Raw genomic sequence first — 13,835 nt, forward strand, 5'->3', positions numbered from 1 at the left:
GTCTTGTAACATACCTTTATTACAAGGTTTTGAGCTTTAGCTTTATACATGCTATTTGGCCATGTTGCAAATCTAAAAAAAAAAACAAACAAACAAAAAAAACGTTTTTCTTGAGGTCACTCTCTACTTGGTCTGGAAATTTTTTTATCGGTTTCATTAAATGTGAATTTATCTGGTCATATTTCGCAAAAGTGTGCAATCATTTCTGTTCTTCACAGGCCTGCAGTCCACAACTGACGTTTGCAAACAAATATCTTAACTGAGATTTGTACATGTTTGCACAACACAGACAGACAGACTGAATGCATGCATCACTCAAATGATAAATTGATCCCAAAATTAAATATGTCAGCCCAAAACTATTTAAAAAGATAAATGATATTGACAAGGATATCCAACATGATCTTTGGAGTTTAACGCGTTTGCCAAGAGCAGCGCTTGTAACGCTCTCAAACTCTACTCTCATCTGTTGTCTGACTTCAGCTTTAGGTTGAAAGCTTTTCTTATAGAGCTTAAGTAGGAACAACAGGATAGCTTTTTCCTTTGTTTTGTTTTGTTTTCTCTCCCCCGTCTGATTCTTGGTGCCCAGATTGCCAGCATTTCATCTTTTCTCTTTGGTTTTACGATCATCTTTGTTTGCTTTCTGATGCTGGATGCAGCAGTTGTATGTGGGTGGCACAATAAGTGGTCTGTTTCACTTCTCACCATTCTGTTTGACAAAGGCATCAAATGTGTTTGCAATTGCATGAAATGCAGTGGCACATTCTAAAAGATTTTTTCCCCTTAATTGGATAAAGCATTGGTGATGTATGACAACTGTGGTTTTTATGAACTTATAAAAGGTGTTTACAACAATGTACCAATTACAATTGCCAAATACTTTTCATCTCATGACTGCTTACAGCAATTTATTCTAAGCACAGCAGTGTAACCCTTCTTTTGATCCATGTTCCTAATTAATTACCTTTGGTGGTTTGCTGAGTAATACGCAGACTTGAGCAGTTTGCTCTCCCTCAGCAGCTTTTTTATGTGCTGAAGTGTGCCCGCTCTCCTGCTTGTACGACTGCATTATGTTCATGTGACAGAGGCTTTAAATCAAAATATGGCCTCTCCAAAACAGCTCTATAATCTCATGATGAGAGTCATGGGGGATCTCAGCTGCAGATGTCTGCTCGGCTGTGCAGGAGGCCCCGAAGATCTCTGGAGCTGCGGCTGTGAAAAATGCAGCTCAACATTTTCGACTTCAGCATAACAGGAGCATCAAGTATATAGTTACTTATACAAACAGGACAAACGCTGGGCACAAGATCTGAACATAAATGAAAACAAGATGTACTACTTGTATATTTTAATCTTTTAAGTACAGTCCCTTCTCTTTGACTCCGCTCCAATGTATTTTTGTGTCTCCTTTTTTGAGAATGAAGTAGACAATATGGCTGTCATTTAGTCAGAAACATAAGTTTGAATGCAATATCCTTACATTTTCTGACCTTTTTGCACCCAGTTGTGGTCCCTAACCTCCATAAATACCACGGATTCACTGTGGAAAAAAAAAAAAAATTTTAGGACTGACCATGATTGTTTTGTGCTCCCTACTTTGCCATCACATTATCAAAGCCCTTTTACAGGTTGGTTGTGCGGTGTTTCTGTATTCCACTCAAAAAAACAAAAAAAAACAAAATGGAAGAAACCCATTCAGATCATCTCATCTTCTGTTATTCCATCCAGTGAAAGATGTTCACGAATGTCTGGCGTCTTGTCAGACGGCCATACGAGAACACAAGCCTGTGAAAAACGACATGACTCTTTCTCAAATCATGTGTAACCCCAAAAAACTGAGAGGTTGGCCAAATGTTTCTATAAACCACCCGGCTTCTGGCTTAACAGCACAAATGCAGCATTTGGGGTGAAGAAGCCGCACAGCCGTTTTCAGTGTTCCTGAACATTCTCCAGAAAGGGATACTTTTACTTGGACTAACTTTTCTTGGCACTAATGGTCCTTTGTCACTAGTGCTTCAGTCAGGAAACTGGTCAGAGAGAGATGAGAGAAGGCATTGTTAAAGGTCTGGAGTTCAGGAATTAAACTCTGGATGGCTTTGTCCAGGGCTAATAGCCTGTGTGCGGCGCGCCGGGGAGACTGTTACAACATGTCTCCCATGTTTATTGTAACTTAGAGTGGTGCTCATGCTTGAAAAAGAACTAGAGTAATGTATCATTCAGACAAAATTTCTTAGTAAAAGGAACATTGGGGCTTTATTTAATATTTGAGAATGAGATTTCTTTTATTTTCAGACTTTTATATGCATCTTGATCATGTAAGAAATGTCCCAGAATTTCCCATTTCCGAACACAAAGTTTGGAAATGGGAAATTGCCTTTATTGGAAAACTTGCATGGAAGCATAGATTTTACCATCTATCTGAAAATGTACTTCAGTGAATAATGAGTAGTTCTGTTTACTTTGACAGGTGTTTATGGATAAAAAGGTACATCAGTGCAACTGACAAATGCCCTAAACCTTCCTCTGTGTTTGGTTGTGTGACTCAAGCTTTAGCGTGTTAGCATGTTTGGTACTTATACAATGAAATGCAAATGTTTTCCTCGTTTTAGGTCAGTGAGTGGCAGGCTTTTGTATTGGTCAGCATAATCTGGACATTACACGCCAATATTAAGTGCTTGAAGATGCAATTGTTGATATTCAGACAATTTCTTGCCTTTTCACATTCAACTTAACAGGAAATTCAAAAAGATGGCTTCATTCTTTTACATTATTGTCCATCTAAAATAATTCTCAAATTTGGAAATTTATGGCAGTAATTCTTAGTTTTTTTTAAAAGCATTTTATATTAGAAAATGGTCACAACTCTGATTTACAGGAAAAAAGTCAATGCTTTTAATTTTAAACATGCCTTAAAATTATTAGCTTGAATAATTGCAAATTTCCCATTTGCGACAGAATTTGTAAATTTGAGAAAAGGTACATACCTTTTTCATAGATATATTTTGACCTATTTTCTAGGATGCATACAATCCAAATACAAAACATTCTGATACTGCAGTGAAGCTGTAACCTGTTCTAGACCACCCAATAAATTAAAGTGACTGCTTTCAGACTTTAATTAATTTAATGCCTAGTATTTGTGAAATTTGTTAGAACATTTGATAATAATGCTTATTCTGTTTGTTGGGACATGCTTCATTTCCTGTCCAAACTTTTGTAAAGCAGCATTCTCTGTTTTTCCCAATGTAACATAAATAATGCACTATTTGTTTTGGAATTTTTGTAGTCAGCTTTGCTCTTTGAGAAATGCCCAAACTCTGTATTATATAAGAACAGTTGTATTACCGCAAAATAACAAAAAAACAAACTGTGATCTGAAGCCTGTTTGTTATTGCTCTTCCTCAGTCATGTACATCTGATTATGCCAATGTTATTAGTCCAAAAACCACAGACTGGACGTAAAGAGAAAGCCTTCAATAAAAACAGCTTGACACAAAAACAAACAAAGTGACTGTTTCCTGTGGCAGACTTCTGCTATGTTTCCCATAGACTCAAACAAATAATGTGCTGCGTCACTAAAGCACTGCAGGACCCACAAACGCTGGTGGTTCCCCTGCAGTGTGAGGGAGCAGCGATGGAGGGAGGGAGAGAGAAGCGAGTGCTGCAGCAGAACAACATTTAACCCGAATGAGGACTTAAGCGACAGAACATCTGCCTTAAATCGGGTTGACAGCCATGGTAAGTTGAAAATGTCTTCTGTACTCTGTAAGTATGGCTGAGCTCTGCAGCTCTGCGCACTGCATGACTGTGCAACTGCTAGGATGATCTCTGAGGAATGATGCTGCAGGGTTGTTTGCAATGTGCAAAGTGCATGCAAAATGGCAAATTTAGTACATTTGCCACTGAGGCCTCAGGTCATGTTAAGTCGTCATACGCCGCAGCAGCGCTTCAGCAAAGGAGAAAAACAGTGGACCCACTTGGCGCTGCTTTTGTTGTGGTGATGAATTTATCCCCTCAGGACCTGCATGAGAATCCAAACAATGGACCTGAGTGTGTGTTCTCAGTTGTGTTTTGCAGAATGCCCCTCTCTCCCATGCAAGAATTAATAGATTAATCTGATGCAGCGCCTTTACTAGCTTTATGTGCTGAGTCAAGCTGTACACTTGTCTGCAACTGCAGCGCTCTGTGCATCCAAAGCAATGACAGTTAGTGAGCATTTTAGTAAAATCAGCTGAAAGCACCCATTTAACTAAAAGATTTTTACTGCGAAGCAGTCATGTTGTTCACTTTTTGATGAAATGCTTTATTAAAGGAAATGACAGATACAACATGCAGTTATAATCATGATACAAAGAAAATGCATCCTCTTCCATGTAAAACAAGAGCTGTTCTTCACCAGATTATAAAACAATTTTAATCTAATCTTATGTGCTTTGTGTCATTATTTATAAAACAAACAAACAGAACAGATGGGTTGTGTGTGAGAACCAAAGTATGTTTGTCCATTCATTGGATTTTAGAAGGAAAATAGCTGCCAGTTGCTGCATATTAAAAAGCAAAAAAGAAAAAGAAAAAGCTTTGGTTGGTTGCTGATGTGGTCCATCTGACCCTAAGTCCAAATTTCCAAATTTCTTCACAGCGATGTAAAATAGTGAATAAGTCCTTCAGAAAACATCAGTTTGAAGTTATTGTTGCTGAAGTTGGGTCTACAATCTACAAAAATATGAGGTGCACTTAGCTTTTCAACAGAATTGTATTTATTTCATAAATACAGTTACCAGTGTCTGCCGTTTGTGTATTACTGGGTTCATATGTGTTGGTGCAGATGCTCAGCTGATCGTTCGTTTTGTAATTGGAAATAAAAGTGACGAGTTGTTTTTATGCCCAAACATTTTAGAGATTTCCAGTTCTCCCTGGCATTTGTTATAAAAGGTTGGAAGGTAAAATTTTTGTCTTCTTTTTTTTTTTTTTTTTTTTTTTTTTTTTAAGCAAAGCTCTGTTTAAAATCAAGCACAGTTAAAACAACTAATCCTCTAATCCCGTGCCGTGGGAAGGCCAGAGTAATCTGCTGTCTGCTGCCTTACGTTTTCCTCTGTACACATACAGTCAGTTCTTTTTTTAAATCTTTCAAAGAGTTTCAGCTTTAATGCAAAGGTCCAACCACAGACTATGTTTTTGAGATCATTTATATCTTTAATAAATGCTCCTGTGACATATCCCGCAGCTTAACTCTTTTTAGGTCTACTTAAGAGTTTTTCCTCCTTAGGTAAGCCTGTGATGCTGATTTTTAATGTGCTCTTCTTTTGCAGTCCTCAAAGCAACGTCAGCTTCAGATCTTTGGTGAAATGTTCTTCGTAATCTTCATCCTGACTTCTGCCCATTCCGTGTCGTCCCTGCCCGAGGATCTGATGGAATCCAGGAGACGAGTGGTGCACGTGCTCGGTAAAGACACTTTCATGTGTCTAACAGCAGCCAGTCTGATTTGAGTCTGAAAGGCGCTCAATTAACATTGGAAAATGCCTGGAACATTTTCCAAAACTTCCAAAAGGCCTGTTCAGGTTCAACAACCTCTGCACAAAGTCGACTTAGTTATGTTTCAAACTTCTCATTTTTGAAGCATAATGTATGTGCCAACCATAAAGACAAAGCAACACTAAATGTTCGTATGATCTAATGAAAAAAAGATTGAGCCTTTTTATGTTCAAAACAGTGCTTGACACTTTCATGGCATACACACAAGTTTGAGAAGAACAACAGGCAGGGAGGGGTCTAATTGCTGGGTGGCATGGATAATTGTAGGTGCCGTTATCTGGGCGTCACGTAGCAAAAAGCTTTTTGCAGCTCTGAATTAAATATTTTATATGTATATGCCACAAGTCAAGAAAACATCTGCCAAAAGAAATAATTATACTTGCCTGCTATTAGGTTCAGCGTACAGTCACTGGGCCCCTTTGGTGAGTCATGTTGTGTAAGAGCTTTGGCTCCTTCCTAGAGAGAATAACATGATGACAAATTGAGGCAGGAGGATGGGCATGCTGCACAGTCAAATGTGCAGCATGGACTCCGGATATATTGACCAATTTAAGCGGATTTTCTTATTTTTTTATTTGGGCAATAGCTAAGACCTGAACAAGGGCTGCACAATATTAGAAAATCTTGTGATTTAGGTGATGCTAATAAACATTGTGATGATGATGACAACAGTTGTATGTTTATTTTCTTGTTTTCTCTCTTTCTCATCTGTGCTTCTAGCACTCTGTGATCAAAAGTCATTTGTACTGATAATCAGAAAGCTTCAGGTAGAAGTTCTGTGTCAAAAAGCCTAAAAGAATCTATGAGATTTTATTGCACATTTCATTTAAAATGCTGTTTGTTTACGGTGAGCTTCGTCCTCTTCCTTCCCTCAGAGGATGAGACTGGAGCTGTGATTGTGCAGACAGCCCCGGGTAAGGTGGTGACACATCGGGGTGGCTCCATCACGCTGCCCTGCAGATTTCATCATGAGCCGGAGAACACAGATCCCGCTCGCATCCGGATCAAATGGACCAAAGTGACAGATGCCCTGCAGTTCGAGGACGTCTTTGTTGCACTCGGAAAGTAAATTAAGCGTCCTTCTTTCTAAATTTTCATGTTTGTTTTTTTTTGCTGTTAGAAAAGCTTTTAATCTTCAAAACAGCATCAAGTGATGACGTAGGATTTAACGAGATGATTTTGACTCCTGACACATTTCTTTTTTTTTTCATGCAGCAATAAATGCCAAGTAGAGTTCACTGAAAGAGCTGGAATATTGCGCTCGTTGATCTTGTTGCTTCCCCCAGGCAGCAGCGTGTGTTCGGCTCATACCGGGGACGCGTGTTTTTGGAGCGGGCAGGACCAGGTGATGCCTCAGTGATCATCCAAAATGTCACCCTGGAGGACTACGGGCGCTACGAGTGTGAGGTCACTAATGACATGGAGGATGATACGGGATTCGTCAACCTTGATTTAGAAGGTCAGGAATCGGTTTCACCTCTCGCTGACATTCTTCCACCTATAAACATTTTCAGCTCATGACGATTCATAATCTTGGCAGCCTTTCACTCCAACGCCATTTCTGTTTGGGTCGCCATGCAGGAGTGGTCTTTCCCTACTACCCCCGCGACGGGCGCTACAAGCTGAACTACCACGAGGCAGAGGACGCCTGCAAACATCAGGACGCCATTCTGGCCTCTCATTCTCAGCTGCACAAAGTGAGTCCAAACTGTGATGTTTGTTCTGTTTTGGGAATGATTTTTGATTGGGATGGTATGAAATTTAGTTGGATAGCCGAGCAGACATCTAGCTGTTTTTAGGGAGTAAAACTGGATTTTTAGAAACTTTATTATGCAGCTAATGAGGATATGGATATTTAACTCTTCCTAAGATCTGGGTGGCGATTGTTGACTTCACCCAATGGTTGTTGTTCATCAGGATCTTTGCTAATCAATAACCTAAAGCAAGACTCTTCCACTACAGCTGTTTTATAATAACATAGTAACTCCATTGTGCTATGAAATGGCACCATATGCCTGGAAAATACATAATACATCCCATTTAAATCCCTCTGCAAGCTGTTCTGCAGGGGATCTAACTGATTTTTCAGACTTTATTCCCTATGCCTTTATTGAAATGCTGTCTTTTCCTTGCAGTTTCATTATGCTGAGGAAAGCAAAATCTGTTAACCTCTCCTCACACCTAGGTTTGAACATTGACTCCCAGGGCTGTTTTCAAACCTAATGTGTCTGCAGTAGATCGCCAACGTCTAGCAAATGGCTGAAGAAAAATTACCACAGTTTCTAGATAGTTAACATGTGCATCGCATTTAGTAGGGGTAATTATTCACAGTACAATATAAATGTAAAACAAGTAAGCACAAACTAATTGAGAGCTAAGACTAAACAGCTACAGGAGAAGTCGGCATATCTTCTATCAAAAGAGAACTGATGGCACGTATTCCTGCCTTTGTTTGTACACATTTTCAGCCAGAAATTTCCAGAGTAGTCGGACATGAAAAGATGGCAACCCCTATGCTCTATACTTAGCATTTCACATGCATTCATGAAGAACAGGAAGACGTGTATCTGAGGAAGTCTTCACCGCATCTGGAGGGGTTTGCTGTGATGTCTGGACATCCTGGTAGATCAAACATGCAGTGCTTTCTTTGGGATTTTATCCTTAAAAAGCACGTCGTTGTCACTCATGTGTGCTCTGGAGCAGAGATGATGGCCAGCTTGAGTGTTCTGTTCTTGACACAATCTGGTCAGATCAGCCTCCATCTTGTCGCCTGACAAAACCCTGCACATAGAGACCGTCCTTCCAAGTTCATGTTATCTTTGGCTCAATACTGGACTAAAACTCCGTTTTTTCTCTTATTTTTATTCAGAAACTCTTCCATGAAAGTGTCAAGTGAGAGGATAAATTTGTCACAGTCCTGTGTGAGAGACGTACATTATGTCTATCACTGAAGGATGCAGTGAGATATTTGACTGACGCTACATGGTGCTTCCTTGTGCACACCAATCATCCCACCAGGGCAATTTTACAACACGTAGCAAAGTGTGGTGCCCACTGCACCTTGCAGGTTCTGTCGGTGTTGATGTGGAGTTTGCATTGTCGCTGACATGCTGATGAAATGGATTAACATCTAGAGCAAAAACCAAATCAGAGTTAACTCATAGCTACCTGTAGCGTCTGTTGTGTTAATGTCTCTTTTTTACCTTGCAAGGATTGTAGGTCTGTTTAAATCTTGTCATGTCTTGAAATTGCAAAGAAGGAAGGACAGCATTTCGATAAAGGTATAGGGAATAAAGTCTGGAAATATAACTGTTTTTTTTTCCCATTTTTTTCTCCGCAAACCCATCTAGACCTGGAAAATGGTGAATTCACATTCAATTTGGAATGTGTATCAAATGAAATACAGGCTTGTTTTAACCCTGTACACCTGGAGAACATTTATCTGCAGAATTTAACTTCCCACCACTCAATTTGAAAAAGTGACAGCAAAACAACACTAAATGATGTTAATATGTGAAATTAGGGTTTCTAGTTCAACTACAGGGTCAACAAAGAAAGAAACGTGAAACTCAAGCTTTATGTCTACATTGAACTTTGTCACCAGGGTCAGTCAGATGTAACATCACACTGATGTGGAGAAAAAAACCCCCAACTACATTCTAAAATCAGCTAATTGTCTACTTTCAGATCTAATTGTCTAAAGGTACAACAGAGTTTGGCAGTTTTTTACAGCTGTAGAAAGTCTTAGTCATGTGAGAAATTCTCCTGCAGGCTCTCCCACTGACTCCCAAAAAGCCTCAGGCATTTAAGTGTAAGACTAATGGAGTTATGACAGAGGCAATAAATTCTATCCCCTCTATTGGTTCTAATGTCTTTAATCCTTCACTTTGGCCCGCTGGCCCACATTGTGCTCCTCAACAGGCCTGGTTGGAAGGACTGGACTGGTGTAATGCTGGATGGCTGGAGGACGGCTCAGTCCAGTATCCCATCTCCAATCCCAGAGACCAGTGTGGCCGCAAGGACACCCCGGCTGGAGTTCGCAACTACGGCTACAGGCACAAGGAGGACGAGCGCTACGACGCCTTCTGCTTCACTTCTAAGCTAAATGGTGAGATGAAACAGTCAGAAACTACAGATGGGTGCACACGCCTTTCACACTCGGCAGCCCATCGGTTTGATCACACAGTTTCAGTGTGGTTGCCGGAACTGGTATATGTGGCTAAGCTTGACTGGGGGAGAACAACGGGTTGTCAGCAACGGCATTGTACAAGCGTCACTGTAAAGAAGAAGTGTGCTTTGATGATGGGGGAACTGAGGCTTATTTTGATTTGATCTCTGAATGTGATCTTGGACGCCTGAGGCAGCTAGATTTAAATCAGGCTATGAGTACTCGGTCCTGTGAGGGACACGGTGTCCTCTGGGTGCAAAGCGTTGCCTTTCATCTCCCAGAGCTTTAATTTACATCACATACCCAAACTGAGTCTGAGGACGGTCCTTTCAGGTTCATACACCCAAACAGAGTTTGAACAGCCAAACACTGGGTTCATGTTTGCTCAGTCAAAGGCATGGACACTCCCATGGGGGAGTTTAAACGAGACATGACGCAAATGTATGACAAGAAATTTGATTGTCGCTTGCTTTGTGGAGATACAGAAAATATCTAAGCCTATTTTACTGTAATCTTCATTTAGACGATGAAATTATACTCTTGCAGAGTTAGATGAGAACATCTGACATCACAGGCATTATGTTTGTTAAAAGGCATTAGTTATGATCTGGATTAAGAAAAGCTTTAAGATGTCGAGTCAACCAGACTTATCGTAGCGTGGAACAGGTACACAAATAAAATTTCTGTTATTTTTAAAATTATAAATCCAATGTAACTTTTTTTTGGTATGGATTAAGCATACAGTGCCCTTCTAGTTAATGTAAGAATTAAAACCATCCCTACATGATGAGAGAGTAGTGGGAATGGTATCGACCTCTGTGGGTCTCCTGGGTTTTTCTCCTTGACCACTGTGTGGTCCATGCTGTGTCTCCTGTCCATATTTGCCCCCGGACTGCTGTGGTTATATCCATGTCAGCAGCCCTGGGGGACCGTTCCCAGATTGTTGTGGATGTACCCCCTGCAAACCCCTCCGTCGTCCTTTCTCCACAACTTAATTACAGATAACCTCGACCTCCACATCTGTGCCCCCTTTCACACACCTACTGAGATACTCACAGGGGCTCTAAAAGGGTTCTCCCAATCCATTTTTGGATTTTTGCTCTCTGTCCTTGACATAGAGCCTGCATTGCCTTTTATTTCATAAAGTCAACTGGATCAGGATGAATATCCTATTTTCCCCCTTTTATAAAGCAAATCTACCACTGACACAGCAAGGTAATCGATCATGCCATTCAGTTCGCCTAACCTGAGATCTCAGAGGTTTGTTAGAGAACATTGATCAACAAGAGTATTATGAAAACCAAGCAACAGAGTAGGGGGACAGAGTAGATTAGAGATAGTAGTGCTGGAAATGAAGGGAGGGCAATAAAACATTTATCCTAAGCTTTTAACGTCCTTTAGGGCATAGTTTGCTATTTGAAAATAGAAAGAGTATGGCAGCTCCAGACCTACCAAGACATTTGTTTTCTACCCAAACTAGGAAAGGAGGGCATTAATCTGAGAAAAAAACGAAGAGCTCGTGAAATATCGTGTTGATCACATCATGCTTTCTTCGGTCTAAACAGGGAAACTGGTGGCAGTTTATGGCTGAGTTTGTAAAGGAGCAAAAATAATATTTGGACCTCTAAAAGTTCACAGCTGGTAGAAGCATGTTCCGAATTGGTGCAGCTTTAATCACAGTTGTTTCTAAAATATAGGAAATTCAAATTCAGTTTAAAAATATTTTATTACTCCCAAAGGGAAATTTAATGTTACTGGAACTCACATTATCCAAATGTCTTTTAAAAGGAGTTGTTGTTGAATGCATGACACATTTTTTTTATTTGGCAAAATGCACAACAAAGCACTGCTTGGAACTGATCCATCGCACGCAATTTCCATAAAATACATTAAAGTCTGTTGCTACAACATGACAAATTGTGAAAAAGCATAAAGGGGAAATTATCATTTGTGCTTCCTAAAATTTTTAACTTTAACAGTTTTAAAAACATAATTTCTGTTCTGAAAAATAAAAAATAAAAACAACATGAATTTATGTTTATATGTTTTGACCTATATTGAGGATTGAAAACATTAATTGAAAAAAAATAGTTCAAACTAAGATAAAAGTTTCTTAAATGCTTCATAATTGGCGTTCAGAAGGAGCATCCATGTTTTCCTCAGACAGAAAAAGCTGATTTGACAGGAAGCTGACATAACCGCTCATTGCTTCCCATGTGTGTTAATTACTGCGGACAGTCTGTTGCAGGCAGGAGGTTTCAGCAGTGGCCCAGTCAGATACTGTATCTCAGTCCAGCTGGAAGGCATTTTACTGAAAGTCCCCTGGGGAAATATGAGACAATATTCTGCCACTCTAATAGTCAGCAGTCACATAAACAAGCAGAAAATCTATAGCTGGGCCACAAGTGAAGCTGAGGCTGCTGACGTGATCTTTATGGTCAGACTTGGGGTGAAACTTAAGGTTTTATTTTTGAAGATCTTTTTTTCCCCCTGTAATTTCATTTTAAAAGTCTCCTTTTTATTTTTTTGCTGGCACCACCCTGTCACGGTGGCCATTTTCAGTTGATGGTTAGGTGACTTCTGAGACCAGCTGGTTGCTCCAAGTTTTATTTGGGGTTATCTATGTAAAAGTATCTGAATGCAAACCACACTTCCCAATGTTTTAGTTTTAAAATATTCCACTTATTTGCTGCTTTATGCTTTTTCTTATCACGTAAAATCCAAATAAGACACTGTGCAACTTGTTTATAGGGCAAAATGTAAGCAGGTAATTATTAATATACTGGCAACCCACTGTTTTCAAATCTCTAAACAAAACCAGGCATAGGGGAACAAAATCTGTCCCCAGGCTCAGCTAATCTGATTTTAATCTGTCTGATTTATCCACGTTTTGCCTCTTTAATACACAGATTGTGTGTCATCCACATTTTCACACGTTTACACAACGTCTCCATTTCTTATTGTACCTTTAGGCAAAGTGTACTTCCTCAAACGCTTCAAGAAAGTGAACTACGCCGAGGCTGTGAAGGCGTGCACTCGAGATGGATCGGCTGTGGCCAAAGTGGGTCAGCTCTACGCAGCGTGGAAGTTCCAGCTGCTGGACCGCTGCGAAGCAGGGTGGCTGGAAGACGGCAGCATTCGGTACCCCATCGTCAACCCTCGCTCTCGTTGCGGAGGCTCCCACCCGGGGGTCCGACACTTGGGCTTCCCTGACAAAAAGTTTAGGCTGTACGGGGTCTACTGTTTCCGCAAGTACATGGATGAAACAGCAGGTGGTACCAAACTGACAAACCCCCTGACAGAAAGTTTGATAAAACGGAAGAGCGGCAACAGCATCCCAGTGAATGCCACAAACGCTATTTAAAGCTGACAGCCTGGGAGCCGAGGGGCGTACAATTATAGATTTGACTGCAGTCGCTCAGTGTCCATTCACTGCTTTTTAGAGTTAAACACCCACCAACATGATGTAGTCATCTGCTGATTTGCCAGAGCGAAAGAAGGGGGGGGGGGGGCGTGCAAAATTAACGGTGATGTGTTTATTAAGGCGATTTTCCTTTTGTCTGCAGTCAGTTGATTATCTTATGGAGCGTGTTAGCGCAGATCTGTCATCTGGAAAATTGTAAGATTAAATAGCAGCTTAATCGTCAGTCAGGCACACATCAAAATTAAGCAATCGACTGAGTATAGTTGTTTACGTGATATTTTTGAGTCAGGGGCTTTAAATCTCCTCTAAGTTGGAGCCTTGATGCCAGGGTGAACTACCTGAACGTTGTAGAGAAGTTCAAGTTTACAGTGCCTGTGCTTCACATTCGGGTGGCAAGTGTCCTGCAATCTCATCTTTTAGAACTAAGTGAAGTAAATATTGCACTAGCACAATGATAGTTGCACTTCAGATTTAAAGAGCTCAATTTTTATAAACGCATCCTAGTTACAAATCAAGAGTGCATGACGTTTATGGCTGAGAGCTGCTGCTGGGGCTGAATTTGCAATAATTTCAAAGCTCATGATAGTCATTAACTCTCCAAAGGTCAAAGGTAAGACTATGCGCATTACCTTTATGACAGCGTATGCTTGCAAATTTGTTTATGGTGCTCGAAGAGAAAATAAAAAGTCCTAAACTTGTTTACTTGATCAA

General features: G+C 40.3%; 1 protein-coding gene across 1 annotated transcript; it reads left to right on the forward strand.

Annotated features, from left to right (window-relative positions):
* Positions 1-3,604: 3,604 nt before the first annotated feature.
* hapln4 (hyaluronan and proteoglycan link protein 4) lies at positions 3,605-13,835 on the forward strand. Its single transcript, XM_044128777.1, has 7 exons — positions 3,605-3,738; positions 5,310-5,442; positions 6,408-6,597; positions 6,819-6,991; positions 7,114-7,229; positions 9,454-9,640; positions 12,673-13,835. Exons 1-7 carry the CDS (start codon positions 3,736-3,738, stop codon positions 13,062-13,064), a joined length of 1,194 nt encoding a protein of 397 aa, XP_043984712.1. The 5' UTR covers positions 3,605-3,735; the 3' UTR covers positions 13,065-13,835.

The sequence above is a fragment of the Gambusia affinis genome, linkage group LG10 (assembly GCF_019740435.1).
Source record: "Gambusia affinis linkage group LG10, SWU_Gaff_1.0, whole genome shotgun sequence".
NCBI classification, from domain to species: Eukaryota; Metazoa; Chordata; class Actinopteri; order Cyprinodontiformes; family Poeciliidae; genus Gambusia; species Gambusia affinis.